This window comes from Mobula birostris, chromosome 24 (assembly GCF_030028105.1).
Source record: "Mobula birostris isolate sMobBir1 chromosome 24, sMobBir1.hap1, whole genome shotgun sequence".
Lineage (NCBI taxonomy): Eukaryota > Metazoa > Chordata > Chondrichthyes > Myliobatiformes > Myliobatidae > Mobula > Mobula birostris.
In genome coordinates, this window is record NC_092393.1 from 6,151,092 (window position 1) to 6,167,429 (window position 16,338).

Below are 16,338 nucleotides of genomic sequence, written 5' to 3' on the forward strand. Positions count from 1 at the left end.
TGCAAAGTTCAGGGTTATATGTTCATATAAAATTGCTCACTCCTCAATCAACAGGCCCTACTTTCCACAACCCGAGCCGATTCCAGTTTTAATGGAAAGCACAACACCACAACGCATGCGCACGGCCAGCCTCATGATGCTCACAGAGCCGATTCCAGCTTTAGTGGAAACTGCGACACCGCAACACCACAACGCAGGCGCACGGCCAACCCCAGCAGCGCCTCACGGTGCTCACAGCAGCGACACCCACCGCAGCAAAAGGGCAGGGCAGCTCTATTTCGAGCAGTCACGTTCTGCTAATCACCATCAGTATGTGCAGGACTGGGACAGATCAACCTGCGACCCATCAATAAGAGATATTTAAATCTTATTGTAATGAAGTACTTCGAAACACCCTATTCTCAGATTCTACACTTGGACTAATAAGAGATGGGAAAGAAGGAGAATGGGGAAAAGAGTGGAGGACTACTCCGGGATTTCTGAGGCAGATGTTCTGGGTCGAGTGTATACCGTTTCTCCACGAAGTGGTGACCTCCACTATTTGAGACTTCTTCTTCATCACATAAAGGGGTCACTATCTTTCTTCCATCATTCAAAGATGTCAGCAGAGAGAGAGGATTGTTGCAAGCTGACGATCATTGGCAGCAAACTATGGAAGAAGCAGTGAGAACAAGAATGCCCGGAGCAATGAGAGATTTGTTTGTCGTCTTGTTAACAAACACTGAAATCAACAATCCACAGCAATTATGGAACCAGTCAAGAATGCAATATCTGAAGATTTCTTACAAATGGAGAGGAGAACTATCAATGATCCTAATATCATGATCGATGAGAGGCATCATGGACAAGCTCTTCTGTATTTCCAAGAGGAACTTAAGAACTTGGGCAAAACACTTGAAGAATATAACTTGCCAACACCAAGAAACGGTACAATTACTCAAAGTGCTGGCAATCTGGAATTTCTGCGTGAACTGCAATACAACACAGACGAGCAGCAGGAATTTGTTTCACAGAAGGAGTCCCTATTGAATAATGAGCAAAGAGAAGTATATGAATATGTGTGCGACTGCTTGGAAAGGAATCTCTCTTCAATGATTTTCACTGGTGCACCAGGAGGATCGGGCAAGACATTTATCATCAACTTGATCCTCACTAAAGTTAGGGGAGATGGAGGTGTTGCTATTGCTGTACCATCATCCGGTATTGCGGCAACATTGATGCCTGGTGGTAGGACAGTGCATTCAAGATTCAAAATACCCCTCAAAGTCAATGAAGATGCTCTTTGTAACATCGATAAAAACACCAATACTGCAAATTTACTCCGAAATGTGAGGCTTATTGTCTTGGATGAGTGCCCCATGATTAGGAGGGAGAGCTTCGAAGACGTGGACCGGACTCTTCATGATGTATGCAGCAAGAATGAGGCCTCTGGGGGCACTTTAACCATTTGCTGTGGCGATTTCTGTCAGTTTGTAGCAGGTGTGAAACGAGAAATGATGCTGATGTGGAAAATTCATGCATAAAAAAATCCTACTTATGGAGAAGCTTCATCAAGTTTCAATTGAAGAGAAACACACGATTGAGTGGGGGAGAAGGACAATATTCTGAGTTCTTATTGGATGCTGGAGAAGATTCAGAAAAATGAAAATGATGAAATCGAATTACCTGAAGATATGATTCTGCCAGCAAAAACTATGGAAGAATGTATTGATTTCATCTACCTGACATTAGACAATCCTGCAGAACTGTTCTCCAGGAATTCTATCTTCGTTCCTCTCAATGAAATGATGCGAAAAATAAACTTCACATGCATTAGACGCTTCCCTGGAATCACGAAAGAATACTGCTCCTTCAATGCCGTAAGTGAAGGAGCTAATGCCACTCATTTTCCAACAGAATTCCTTGATTCGGTCGAACTTTCTGGATTGCCACCACATAAACTGGAATTGAAGAGGGGATCTGCCATCATTTCTGTGAGGAACTTGGATCCACCAAGGCTTTGCAATGGAACGTGAATGATGATGGAAGAACTGCACGACAATCTTATCGTAGCAAAGATAAACATTGGTACGTTCAAAAATGACATTGTCATGATCCCAAGAATTACACTCAGTTTATCAGAAGGGGAAGATGTCCCTCTCCAGCGGAGCCGGTTCCTGATACAGTCACGCTTTGCTGTGACTACACACAAGGTGCAAGGCCAAACCATGGAGAATGTGTTGATTTATCTAGAGAAACCAGTACTCCAGCACGGTCAGCTGTATGTGGCTTTAAGCCGGGGAAAAAGAAATGAAAACGTATTCTTGACCAGAAATGTTGTCATCAAAAATCTCCTTCGTTAAACGAGGAGGAGGTATATATGTCTCGATATGCGTTGTTCTTCTTTAATAAACTGAGTTTTTCTTCTTTAATTTCCAAAGTAAAGCAATAGCATTCAGGAAAATTTAATGTTCATTCTGGTCACATCAGACTGCACTACCCTTCTCTCAAAGGGTGCCCCAACAAAATAAGTCAAAGTTACCATGGTTTCTGTAAAGGGAAATCTTGCCTGACAAATCTGTTGGAGTTCTTCAAGGAAATAACCAGCAGAGTGGACAAAGTGGACGTCATTTCCTTGCATTTTCAGAAGGCATTTAATAAGGTGCCACACATGAGGCTGCTTAACAAGATAAAATCCCATGGCATGGAAAGGAGAATGACTGACAGGCAGGAGGCAGTGAATGGGAATAAAGAGGGCCCTTTCTAGTTGGCTGCCAGTGGTTAGCGGTGTTCCTCAATGATCAGTATTGGGACCGCTACTTTTCACATTGTTTGCCAGTGATTTGGATAGTGAAATTGATGGCTTTGTGGCAAAGTTTACAGATGATATGAGGATAAATGGAGGGGTAGGTGGGGCTGAGGAAGCAATGTGATTGCAGCAGGACTTGGACAAATTGGAAGAATGGGCAAAAACAGTGACAGATGAATTGAACTGAACTCGAATTGAATTGAATATGAATTGACTTTATTTCTTACATCCTTCACATAAATGAGGAGTAAAGATTTTTACATCTCCGTCTGAATGTGCAATGTGTAATTTATAGTAATTTGTAATAAACAGTAAGTACAATAGTTGGAATAGAGTGTTGGGAAATGTATGATAATGCATTTTGGTAAAAGGAACAATAATGCAGACTATTGTCTAAATGGGGAGAAGGTTCAAACATCAGAGATGCAGAGGGACTTGCGAGTCCTTGTGCAAGACTCCCAGAAGGTTCATTTACAAGTTGAGTCTGTGGTAAAGAAGGCAAATGCAATGTTGGCATTTATTTCAAGGGGAATAGAGTATGAAAACAAGGAAATAACACTGAGCCTTTATGAGACACTCATCAGGCTGCACTTGGAGTATTGTCAATAGTTTTGGGCCCCATATCTCAGAAAGAATGTTGTCATTGGAGAGGGTCCAGAGGAGGTTTACGAGGATGATTCCAGGAATGAAGGGGTTAACATATGAAGAGCGTTTGGCAGCTTTGGGCCTGTACCGAATGTTGAAAGGACTAGATTGGGTGGATGTGAAGAAAATGTTTACTATGGTGGTGCTATCCAGAACTAGAGGGTACAGCCTCAAAATTGAGGAGTGACCCTTTAGAACAGAGGTAAGGAGGGATTTTTTTAGCCAGGGAGTAGTGAACCTGTGGAATGCTCTGCCACAGACTGCGGTGGAGGCCAAGACCATGTATATATTTAAAACAAATATTGATAGTTTCCTGATCGGTCAGGGCATCAAAGGTTATGGCAAGAAGGCAGGTGTATGGGGTTGAGTGGGATCCGGGATCAGCCATGATGGAATGGCAGAGCAGACCCGATGGGCTGACTGGCCTAATTCTGCTCCTCTGTCTTATGGTCTATGGTCTCATTGCTATTGTCCCTGTGTTTTTGTTGTAGTATTGTAGAATTGCAAGGTTGCAATAAATGTACTTCCGTAATTTAAAACAAACTCTCCACTGGCCCCCAGTTACCTCACTGTTGCTGCCAAGCCCCACCAAACTCTTTTAAAAGTCTTTTTTTAAGAAGTACAGATATTACAAATTCAAAATAAAACAGAGGATGTTGGTAACACTCAGCAGGTCAGGCAGTGGAAAGAGGGTCAGGGTTCACGTTTCCAGTCCCTTTACTCCCTGCCTCTCTACTTTCTGAAATCACTGACATCTTACCCCTCAAAGTCTTCAACACCACACATCTCTGACCTCCCCAATTTCCATCATCCGCCCCCCCCACTGTGATCTGCTGATCCAAACCTCCTGAACTCCCCAACATCCAACTCTCCGACACCTCCCTCCTGCCACTCTGGTCCCAAGCCTTCTGACACCTCCAGTTACCAACCATTTCTCCCTTTCCCCAACCTCCTGCATCTAACTATGACCACAAGTGCATCATCTCCCAGCTGCTACTATCTTGCTCTGTTTGACCATCATAGAGACCAGGCGCAGGAACTCCTTGGCCAGTAGTGGGAGTCTCTGAGGCAGTGGGCTGTGCCTCAAACCTATCCTCCCTTCCCAAAGACTCTGCCATCAAACAAGGTCATTGATGAGACCTCAACAACACCTATACTTCCTCAAGAAGCAATGAAGTCCTGAAAAGAGAATTTAGAGAGCTGGGCAGAAAGCTGAGAAGCAGGACCTCCCGGGTAGTAATTTCTGGATTGCTGCCTGTGCCATGTGCCAGTGAGGGTAGAAACAGGATGATCTGGCAGATAAATGTGTGGCTGAGAGGCTGGTGCAGGGGGCAGGGCTTCAGGTTCTTGGATAATTGGGATCTCTTCTGGGGGAGGTATGACCTGTTCTAAAGAAATTTTCCATATCCCCGTCAATTTTTACCAACTTTTATTGATGCACTACAGAAAGTTTCCTATGCAGATGCATCAATCACTCTGCCCAGGACTGCAAGAAACTGCAGAGTGTCATGTACAGCACAGAATCACCCCTCCTCCATGCACTACACTTCCTTCTGCCCCAGTAAAACAGCCGACATAATCAAAGATGCCACCCAGCCCAGACATTCTCTTCTCCCCTTTCCCATCAGGCAGAAAATGAAAGCACCCACTAACACACTCAAGAATAGCTTCTATCCCTTAGCTGACAGAGTCTTGAATGAACCTCTTGTAAGTTAAGATGGACTATTAACCTTACAATCTATCTCGTTGCTTACCTACTGTACACTTTCTCTGTAGCTTTTAGACTTTATTCTGAATTGTTACTGTTCTACCTCAAAGCACTGTGCAATGACTTGATCTGTATCAACAGTATGTAGGACATGTTTTTCATTGTGCCTCAGTATGTGTGACAATCATAAACCAATTCCAAAACTTCTCCTGCGTCCTAGCACCAAGAGTGTAAATTCATCTTGGCAATCTACCTCAAATCAATCAGCTTGCAGCAAAACTAAATGGTGGGGATAGGGGGGTCTTTAGCAGTTCTGACACCAAAGTTCCTTAACAGATGCTGGGAGCTCCAATGAGCCGTCTGCCCTAGCCGCAAACTGCTTCTCTCCCCACAGATATCATCTTCCCTGCTGAGCACTCTGATCTCTCTGCCCCACTCACCTTTCTTCTTGAGCACCTGGATGTGGCTTGTGTTTCGATCTGGCTGTCTCACCACCGTGTAGTAGTATGTGCAGTCATCATCCTCATCCCGGAAAGAGCAGCTCTCTGTCACTTGGTCACCTGCGGGGCAAAGCAAATCGTCAGCTCACCAAGTTGGAGCTCTCCAGCCCTGGAGTTACAGTAACAAGCCTTTCCTGGGAAGAAAGAGTGGCCAGTGCTCGGTGCTGGAGACAGAACCACTAAACCAAACGCTGGTTGCCTTATGGACAAAGCCCCCAAATCATGAGGAGGTACAGAATGATATTCTTCCACCAACCAGTGGGGTAACTGGCAATTTGCTATTTACAGTACAAGTGGACCGTGTACAGATACATAGCTTCATTTACTAGTTTATTCAGTTTGGCATATTGAGGGCAGAAGCATCACATAGCAGGCCAGGCGCCGTCTACTGAGGGAAAAGAAATGTCAATATTTTGGGAAAAGACCATTCATTAGGATTGATGAAGGGTCTTGGCCCGAGACATTGACTGTTTATTTCCCTCTGTAGATGCTGCCTGACTTGCTGAGATCTCCAGCATTTTATGTATGTTGCTCCAGATCTACAGAATCTCGTGTCACAGTGGGCTGTAAAGCTTGTTCCTGTCCTGTATTGGTCCATATTCTATTGCTTCACCATGACAATGGTACACAGAGCAGGGAATGTATTTTGGGAGGTAACCAGAGTAAAGGTTTCAGAAAACTGGGAAAGCTAATTTAGGGTACCTGCCCACACTGCGAACCTTCGAGCACAGGGGAACAGGAGAGGACTGTGTAAATGACTGAGGAGAAAGTAGTGTAAGAGAATGAAGCCCTCGCTGACCTGATTTCAGCTCGTCCACCAGCTCGAATTCATTGGTACACCTCTGGCAGTTTTGTCCCTTCTTCTCCCCGGTGTTCCAGGCCTTGCACTGGACACAGCTCCGAGTGTCCTCACACAGCCCCAGCTGTTGCTGCAGGACACAGACAGAGGGAAAAGAACCCATTGTCATCAAACACTGGCAGCTGGATGCTGGAACACTTCTTGATGGAGACCAGAGCCCTGATGTGACTTTTTCTCCAGTGAAAATGGAGCTGTTAAATACAGGACCCATGACAGAGGAACCTACCAAATCCCCACAGGTATTTCTCTGTGGAATTCTCTCATTACCAAGAAGGCACGAATGGTCCTCTTGACCCTAAAAGGAAAACCTGGGGCACAACTTGCCCTGTGGTACAATAACAGTGGGAAACAGCTGGAGTACTCCCTTCCCCTAGTCCTGGTGGTGACCTTGGCCAGAAGACTGAGGTTCACACAAAAACTTAAGAAAGGTGATTAACACCCAGTGGGGTCAGGATGATAATCCAGTCACAGCAGATCTTCTGAAATCACTGCCAGCACTAGCGGTAAGTATCCTGGCTTGTGGCTCCATTCGAAGTCACCAACCTCACCTGTGCTTTCAGAGTTCCTCAAGGTTGTTGAGAACCACAATTGTTATCGTACAGAGTGGGGAATGGACAGAGGCAGCAAGTTGGCCTTCAGGGGTGAAAGGGAGGAGATTTAACTACAAGGTTGACCCTCAGGCTGGGCTCAAACCATCCAGTGATCTGATCCCCTGAATTGTCTAACCCCGAGTGCCTTGTCACCATTCAGAGTTGGTAGAGAAGGGGCCCTCGGCCAGATTTATCACTGCAATGGTTAACCCCTGTTCATGGACACCTTTGGAGAACTTCATGGGAGCAGTGTTGGTGGCATCCATTGCTGTGAACTGCATTGTTGTTTGTGAGAGCTTGTTGTGAGCACACGTCAGGGCACTGTGGCTATGAAGCAGTCCGGGCTAACTGAGGGTAGAGGAGCAAGAACATACATGCCTCTGCTTACCAGATAGCTGCTGCCACAGGTGAGGTCTGGGCTTCCATCTTCACACTTGCATCGTCCACACACGCATTTGCCCCTGTCGTTACACAGCCTCTGTGTGAGGAAAATGCAAGTCAGCAAGTGGAGAGAGGCCACCTTCCCTCACCTCCCTCTTGGTCATCAGATGATGAGGAGGAGGAGTGGAGAAGGAAGTGTTCTCTTCCAATTCCCCCCCCCCGCGCACACACACACGCACACACGCAGTCCAAGCAACAGTTCCCGAAGGTGAGCTGCTGGGATTTGACCGATAATACAAGGCAATTACAGCAGGGGGAGCTCTAATTCAGCGTTCTGGCAGGCTCAAACCTGGAGAGCTCATCTCTCCCAGACCTCCCCGCCCAACATCTCACCCTGTCCGTCTCTCCCCGTTCAACATCCCACCCTGTCCGTCTCTCCCCAGACCTCCCCGTCCAACATCTCACCCTGTCTGTCTCCCCCCGTCCACCATCCCACCCCGTCCATCTCTCCCCAGACCTCCCCGTCTAACATCCCACCCTGTCCGTCTCTCCCCAGACCTCCCCGTCCAACATCCCACCCTGTCCGTCTCTCCCCGTCCAACATCTCACCCTGCCCGTCTCTCCCCAGACTTCCCTGTCCAACATCTCACCCTGCCCGTCTCTCCCCAGACTTCCCTGTCCAACATCTCACCCTGCCCGTCTCTCCCCAGACCTCCCCGTCCATAATCTCACCCTGTCCGTCTCTCCCCGCCCAACATTCCACCCTGTCCGTCTCTCCCCAGACCTCCCCGTCCAATATCCCACCCTGTCCGTCTCTCCCCAGACCTCCCCGTCCAACATCTCACCCTGTCCGTCTCTCCCCAGACCTCCCCGTCCAACATCCCACCCTGTCCGTCTCTCCCCGTCCAACATCTCACCCTGCCCGTCTCTCCCCAGACCTCCCCGTCCATAATCTCACCCTGTCCGTCTTTCCCCGTCCAACATTCCACCCTGTCCGTCTCTCCCCAGACCTCCCTGTCCAATATCCCACCCTGTCCGTCTCTCCCCAGACCTCTCCATCCAACGTCTCACCCTGTCCGTCTCTCCCCAGACTTCCCTGTCCAACATCTCACCCTGTTCGTCTCTCCCCAGATCTCCCCGTCCAACATCCTACCCTGTCTGTCTCTCCCCGTTCAACATCCCACCCTGTCCGTCTCTCCCCAGACCTCCCTGTCCAACATCCCACCCTGTCTGTCTCTCCCCAGGTCTCTCTGTCCAACATCTCACCCTGTCTGTCACTCCCTGTCCAACATCCCACCCTGTCCGTCTCTCCCTAGACCTCCCCGTCCAACATCTCACCCTGCTGGAAATAGAAACAGAGCAATTTAACTTGTATTGTTTGTGTCTGCAATTCTGCATACATTTTTCTTTCTTCACCTCCAGAAGATCTCTGGGCCTGTACAAGGAGCAGGAGTTCTGTATTTGTTTCCTTAATTGTGCCGTCCTTGAATTAGCTGCAGTATGAGAGCCCATTAGGAAAACATGCCCACGCACACACAGACACAAGATTTAGAACCTGAACTGAGAAACGTGCTATTCGGCATCAGAGGAGACAAGCAAAGAAGAATTTTGCATTGCACTCAGATGAAAACCGGTCGTTGGGAAGGTCAGGAATTGACTCACTTTCACCCATGGCCACCTGCATCTGGACTAACATTCACCCTCAGGCTGAAAGTGCCACCTGTGGTGCTCACATTAATTTCAGCTTACCCCGCCTGGATCCATACAGGTCGCATTACTGATGGGACATTCGCACGAGGGGCCGGTCCACCCAGGGTCACACTGACAAGTCTGCTCAAAACATCTGCCACGATCTGTGCAAAATTAGAAAAAAGCTGAATTAAATACAAACCATAAGCATTGCAGACACAAAGGGCAATAACCTCAACTTTGTAAAGTGCATTCAGTCATTACATCTCATATTCAGTCACATTCATACTGCTATTCCTAATGGTCAATCCAACTTTTCCCACCATTTCTACTGACCAGCACGACACACTGTCAGACCCGCCAGTCAGTCCGTCCACTGCCAGCTCCACCGGTCAGTTCATCCGCTGCCAGCCCCACCAGTCAGTCCGTTCCCTGCCAGCCCCACCAGTCAGTCCGTCCACTGCCAGCCCCGCCGGTCAGTCCGTCCCCTACCACCCCCACCGGTCAGTCCGTCCCCTGCCAGACCCACCGGGCAGTCCATCCATCCACTGCCAGCCCCACCAGTCAGTCCATTCCCTGCCAGCCCCACCGGTCAGTCCGTCCGCTGCCAGCCCCGCCGGTCAGTCCGTCCCCTACCACCCCCGCCGGTCAGTCCATTCCCTGCCACCCCCACCGGTCAGTCCGTTCCCTGCCAGCCCCACTGGTCTGTCCATCCATCCGCTGCCAGCCCCACCGGTCAGTCCATTCCCTGCCACCCCCGCCGGTCAGTCCGTTCCCTGCCAGACCCACCGGTCAGTCCATCCATCCACTGCCAGTCCCACCAGTCAGTCCATCCATCCGCTGCCAGCCCCACCGGTCAGTCCATTCCCTGCCACCCCCGCCGGTCAGTCCGTTCCCTGCCAGACCCACCGGTCAGTCCATCCATCCACTGCCAGTCCCACCAGTCAGTCCATCCATCCGCTGCCAGCCCCACTGGTCAGTCCGTTCCCTGCCAGCCCCACCGGTCAGTCCATCCATCCGCTGCCAGCCCCACCGGTCAGTCCATTCCCTGCCACCCCCGCCGGTCAGTCCGTTCCCTGCCAGACCCACCGGTCAGTCCATCCATCCACTGCCAGTCCCACCAGTCAGTCCATCCATCCGCTGCCAGCCCCACCGGTCAGTCCGTTCCCTGCCAGCCCCACCGGTCAGTCCATCCGTCCACTGCCAGCCCCGCCAGTCAGTCCGTTCCCTGCCAGCCCCACCGGTCAGTCCGTTCCCTGCCAGCCCCGCCGGTCAGTCCGTCCGCTGCCAGACCCATCCTACTTTGAGTCATTGGTCATTTTGATCAAATAAGCATACAGATATCTTGAAACACAAACGTGCTGGAATTTGAGAAGGTGGATTTTTCTCCAATGAGACGGTGACAGTGTTGCATCTGTCTATCTTTGTCCATTGGCAGTGGTGCTGAGGCTAGCGTACCCAGCCCTCTGAATGGACCCAGGTCAGGCTCCCACTGAAGAACATGCAATGGAAATTCATCTCCTGGTCAAGGAATCAATTAATTATTGAACACTATTGATCTCTGAAGATGCCCCCATTAAGCCTACAGTTCTTCCTCAAGGAGCTTGAGATGATTTGTTTCAATTGCGCCACCTCACACCCCTCCATCTTCAACTCGCTGTCCCCACTAATTACAAATTCCATCAGTAGTAACTACCAGTAACTTTCTCAGTTCTCATCCATAAGTTAGCAGGAGCACAACACCTGGGGGTCCAGGACAGGAGAAGACAGCATTAACAGGGCATGGAACGTCAGAGGTGCTGGTCTTTCAAAGTCCCTTGGACACTGGCACCCTGTGATGTCAGTCATGTGCTGGTCTGATCCCTAGGAGCTTATGCATCTCCCCACCAGCCTACCAACGCTTCCAGGAACATTAATGGGGTGGGAGCGGTAGCTGCATCGCTGAGAGGCAATACCTCTTCGAGATGAGGTGTAAAAAATGACAGCTCTGTCATGGGAGATGAAAAATATCCCTCAGGAACATTGGAAGAACAACAAATGTCCCTGCTACCCTGATCAGCAGCTAACTCCTTAGCAAATGTTGTTTGCTCTTTTGTTGTAGTCAGACTATTTGAAATATTGTGAGCAGTCCCATAAAGGATGTGCTAGCATTGGAGAGGGTCCAGTCCAGAGGAAGCTGTCAGAATGATCTGAGGAATGAGCGGGTTCATGTATGAGGAATGCTTCATGACTCTAGGCCTGTACTCACCACAATTTAAAAGAATGAGGGGGAGGGAGACCTCATGGAAACCTACCTAATATTGAAAGCCTAGACAGAAGAGACATGAAGAGGATATTTCCGATTGGTGGGGAGAGTCTAGGACCAGAGGGCACAATTTCAGAATAGAAGGCATCCCTTTGGAACAGAGGCAACGATGCATTCCTTTAGCCACGGGGAACTCAATACCACAGGTAGCTGCGGAGGCCAACTAATTTGATATTTAAAGTGGAAGTTGATAAATTCTTGATTAGTAAGTGTGTTAAATGCTGTGGACAGGAGGTGGGAGAATGGGGTTGAGAGGGATAATAAATCAGCCGTGATGGAATGGTGCAGTAGACTTGACGGTTCATGCTTCTATGTGTTATGGTATTATTGGGAGCTCACTGTAAACTCAGTTGTAAGTTTGTACTACAGACAAATTCAAGGCTCCTTCTTACTGAACCACTTTGTTCCTTTTTAGAACATATGCTTTGCAAGTTCTTCAACTCACCATTACATGTAAAGCCAGCGAAGCGGGGGCATAGCAGGTTGCTGTACTGACAGTACTTCCCATCAAAGTGCTCCAGGTGGTTGTCTGAGGGGTGGCAGTAACAGACTCCGCACTGACAGTCCCCGCGGCCTGAGCAACTCTGAGTGATGTTGAGACTGGGTTCTGTACAGACCTTGGTATTTTCCTCCGAATACTTGCGACAGTCACAGTAACGGCCCAGCCTGGAGAGGGAAGGGGGGACATTCATCAGTCAACAGTGAAACCTGCGGACAGGATGTGGTGCCATTCACTGTCGACGTACTGAAACAAGGCAGTTTCTCTTCACCGTCTTTCACTCACGTCATTTATGTTACAGAAGGATGTTTGGCCCCGAGAGGCTGTGCTTGCTCCCAGAGGAATTCCACCAATCGTACTCTCACATGTATTTCTGTACAATGTCTTTCACATTCCCATCAATACTCCCCTGATTCTCCTAACGCCACCTAAACATGGGGGGGGGGGCAATTTTCAGTGGCTAATGAAGAATATCATTACCCAGACAGCACTGTGTGACTGAAAGAGGACAGGGAAGATTGTGAGTGAATGGGTGCAATGTAGTTGGGTGGTTGATGGTCAGTGCTGGTTTAGTGGGCCAAATGGCCTGATTCTGTGCTATATCCTTCTATAACTATGACTTTTAAAAGACAGAGATGAAGACAGACTTCTTCATTCAGAGGGTAGTGAATCTTTGGGACTGCTTGTCAGAGAACATTCGGTAAATGAGTTCAATCATAACAGAAAGAGGAAGGTTTCTGGGAATTAAGGTTAGCAAGGAGATATAGGGATAGTACAGGGTAAAGTCCTAAGGCAGAAGATTAGCCAGGTTCTTGATAAAGGACTGAATGGCCTCCTCCTGTTCCCACATCTCATGTCCTCAGTCCCTTAGATGTATTCCCTCCAATCACCTTTGGGTAACGTCTTCCCCATGTTGACCACTGAAGATATTTGCTAGTGACTGCTTCATATCATGACCCGTCATGTGGAATTATTGGGTCTGCACTTTATCTTGAAGACTCTCACACCTCCCATTGGTTGACTCATTCCCAGAGAAAAGGCTTCACTCGGCTGAGTATCTCCCAAGGGGTGTAAGCTACGGCTCAGTGTGAATGCACTCGTTTCTGATTCAGAAGGTTGCAGGTTCAAGCCCCTCTCAGAGGATTTGAGCACATATCCATGTGCAGTTCCAGGGAAGGAGGAGCTATCCACCAGTCAACACGTTAAAATGAGGTCCACTCATAAAAAGTTTCAAAAAAATAGAAAGAACCAACTTACTCCATATTGACTGCAGATGCTGGAATCTGTAGCATCCCACAATTTAGTAAGTCAGGAAGAATTGTCAGCATTACCATAGAGTCCTGGCCAATGTTTACACTTCAACAGACCCCACAGAGACCTTTGATAATTACCCACAAGAGTGAACGCATTTAAACAGCAATGCTTAGAAGCTACCTGGGACTCGCGGAGCTGGTGAAAAGACAAGGCGCAAGTCTCATGCATCTTTTCCAAGTGCTTTATAAAGCAAACAAAAGATCTGAGACAAGAGATTGTGAAATTGCTGGAAATCTAAAGGAAGACACGCATTGCTGCAGGAATTCAGCAGGTGAGGCCGTGTCTGTGGAGGGGGATGCTCTGGGTGAAGACTCTTCAACTGGCCGGGAAAGGGGGATGGCAGAAGCCAGAATTGAAAGGTCTGGGGAAGAGCAGGAGCACAAGCTGGGAGGTGATAGGTGAGATCTAGCGAGCAGACAGGCGGGTGGGTGGGGAAAGGGATGAATGTGAGTAGCTTGGAGATGATAGGTGGAGTGATAAAGGACTGAAGAAGAAATGTGATAGGAGAGGGAAGAAAGTCAAGAAATAAAAGGAAGGATGTGAGGAACCAGAGGGCAGGTCATGGGAGTGGGGGAAAGGAAGAGAAGGGGCAACGGTTTGCCAGCCAGAATGATGGAAAACCAAGAAGTGTGATAGGAGCCAGGTAAATGGTTACTAAAATTTAGAGAAATCAGTGTTCATTCCATCAGGTAGAGACTACCAAGACAGAATATGAGCAGTCACTCCTGCAACCTGCACTAGGGGAGGCCAAGGACAGACACATCAGTGTGGGAATTGAGCTGGCTGGCTACTGGATAATCCTGGCTGTTGCAGCAAAGATGCTCATTCAAGTCATCTCCCAAACTGCATTGGGTCTCACTGATGCAGAGGAGGCCACACCAGGGGCAATAAAGAGTTATTTGGGGATGTACTGCCTCACCTGGAAGGACTGTTTATGGCTCTGAATGGTGGTGAGTGAGGAGGTGTAACACTTAGCATGGTCACAGGGATAATTGCCAAGAGGGAAACTCAGAGCGAGGAAGAGTGGACAAGGGAGAGTGGGGAGGGAAAGATGTGCCTGGTGGGAAGCATCCTACTGGAGACAGTGGAAGCTGAAGAGAACAGGGTGTTGGATATGGAGGTTCATGTGATGATAGGTGAGATCAAAAAGAACCACATCCCTGTTATGTTGGGTGGGGAAGGAGGTGACGGCAGACATACAGGAAATAGATGAGATACGGGTGAGGGCAGCATTGATGCTGGTGGAAAGAAAACCCCGTTTCTTGAAAAACAAAGGACATCTCGGACATCCTGGAGTGGAAAGCCTCATCATGACAACTGATGTAGAAGAAGAGAGAGGAGAAGCATTTTACAAGTGTCAGGGTGAAAAGAGGTCTAGTCACAATAACTAGGAGTTGGTGGGTTTGTAAATGTTGTTGGTAGATACAGTAATCTGGAGATGGAGACAGAGGGGAAGAGGGATGTCAGAGATGGACCATAAAATAGTTGATTGATCTTACCAACTTTCCTCGCACAGGCATTCCCCACAAATGAAGTCACCGTGGTAATTGCATATAGGAGAGTTAATCTCCGGAGTCTGTGACAAACCATAGAAGGCAGTTAAGGAGACTGAAAAGTTATGTGAAAGTTTTGAAAAAAACAGGTATAGTAGGAGCTTACCTGCTCACAGGGACACTGATCACAGATGAGGGAGGCGTTCACCAACAGAGAGTCTGCAGAAGTGCTGGGTTTGATCTTTATTACTCCACTCAGGGCACCTTGGTCAGATTTGCACAGTTGAGCATTATTTTCGTTGTCCAAAGTTCTCAGACTGAGCCGGAACTTGTTCTAGTTGCAAACAGGAAGGGAATAGGAAAAGCGTTGAAGGTATGTCCTCTGTACACAGTGTAATCAACTCACAGCAAGCAATCAGGCTACCACAGTCCTTTGTCTCTGTGGTCGTATCAACCACAACACATTGCTATTCCCGACAGGTTGCCTCTGGTCCTCCTGCTACCCAGGGACTCTGCCTTCCTTCGACACATGACCCTGCCGTGCATATTAATTCCTTTCCTCTGTCTTACGGCATTGTGGACTTTCGGCCCTGGTCCATAATGCCGTAAGACATAGGAAAAGAATTAGGCTATTCGCCCTATTGAGTCTGCTCTGCAATCCAACCATGGCTAATTTATTATCGACACTCAATCCCATTGTCCTGACTTCTACCCATAACCTTTGACACCCTGTGTAATCAAGACCTATGAACCTCCACTTTAAATAAACCCAATGTCTTGATTCTACAGACTCACCAACCGCTGGCTAAATAAATTCCTCCTGATCTCTTTTCTTAAGGAATTCCTTCTATTCTGAGGCTCTGCACCCTGGTCCTAGACTCTCCCACGATAGGAAACATCTTCTCCACATCCACTCTATCTAGGCATTTCAATATTCGTTTCAAAAAGATCCCCCTTATTCTTCTGAACTCCAGCGAGTACAGACAGGTCCAGAGCCAAACATCTGTTAACCCTTTCATCCCCAGGATAATTCTCCTGGACCTTCTCCAATGCCAGCATATTCTTTCTTAGATAAGGGGCCCAAAGCTGCTCTCCATATTCCACGTGTGGTCTGAGCAATGCCTATAAAGTTTAAGCATTACTTCCTGCTTTTATATTCTAGTCCTCTTGAAATGAATGCTAACATTTGCCTTCCTTATCACTGACTCAACCTTCAGGTTAACCTTTAGGGAATTCTAGACGAAGACTCCCTATTTAGAAAATCATCTGTGCCTATATCAGTCTACCCTTTACACTGAACACCTGTGGTGGAGTGTGCTGCACACAGCTGTGACACACATTAGGGTTTTAAGCAAGTTTGGGAAGCTCCTAGTCATCTGACACTTCTGTGGCCCAGAGAAACCCATGGTCCATGTTTATACAGAGTGTGGAAGTTACTCCTCAAATTCTGGTTGCACTTCAGCCCCACTTTCCTGATCTCTGAGCACTCAATGCAGAGGGGGGTGAGTTGGTGATGGGACTGCCTCATTGGTCTGTTCCTGAGACTGCCCAAGGTGGCCATTCACAG

The 16,338-nt window shown here is 48.0% G+C and overlaps 1 protein-coding gene across 2 annotated transcripts in view; it reads right to left on the minus strand.

The window, feature by feature from the left end:
• itgb4 (integrin, beta 4) overlaps positions 1-16,338 on the minus strand; it is a 146,251-nt gene that overhangs the window by 75,897 nt on the left and 54,016 nt on the right. For both annotated transcript variants that reach the window (XM_072242036.1, XM_072242035.1), the window contains exons 11-17: positions 14,938-15,105; positions 14,778-14,854; positions 11,911-12,131; positions 9,221-9,324; positions 7,479-7,568; positions 6,441-6,570; positions 5,582-5,701 (exon numbers count right to left, since the gene is read on the minus strand). In XM_072242036.1, the coding sequence (XP_072098137.1) occupies positions 5,582-5,701; positions 6,441-6,570; positions 7,479-7,568; positions 9,221-9,324; positions 11,911-12,131; positions 14,778-14,854; positions 14,938-15,105 (910 nt within the window). The remainder of the gene's footprint in view (positions 1-5,581; positions 5,702-6,440; positions 6,571-7,478; positions 7,569-9,220; positions 9,325-11,910; positions 12,132-14,777; positions 14,855-14,937; positions 15,106-16,338) is intronic.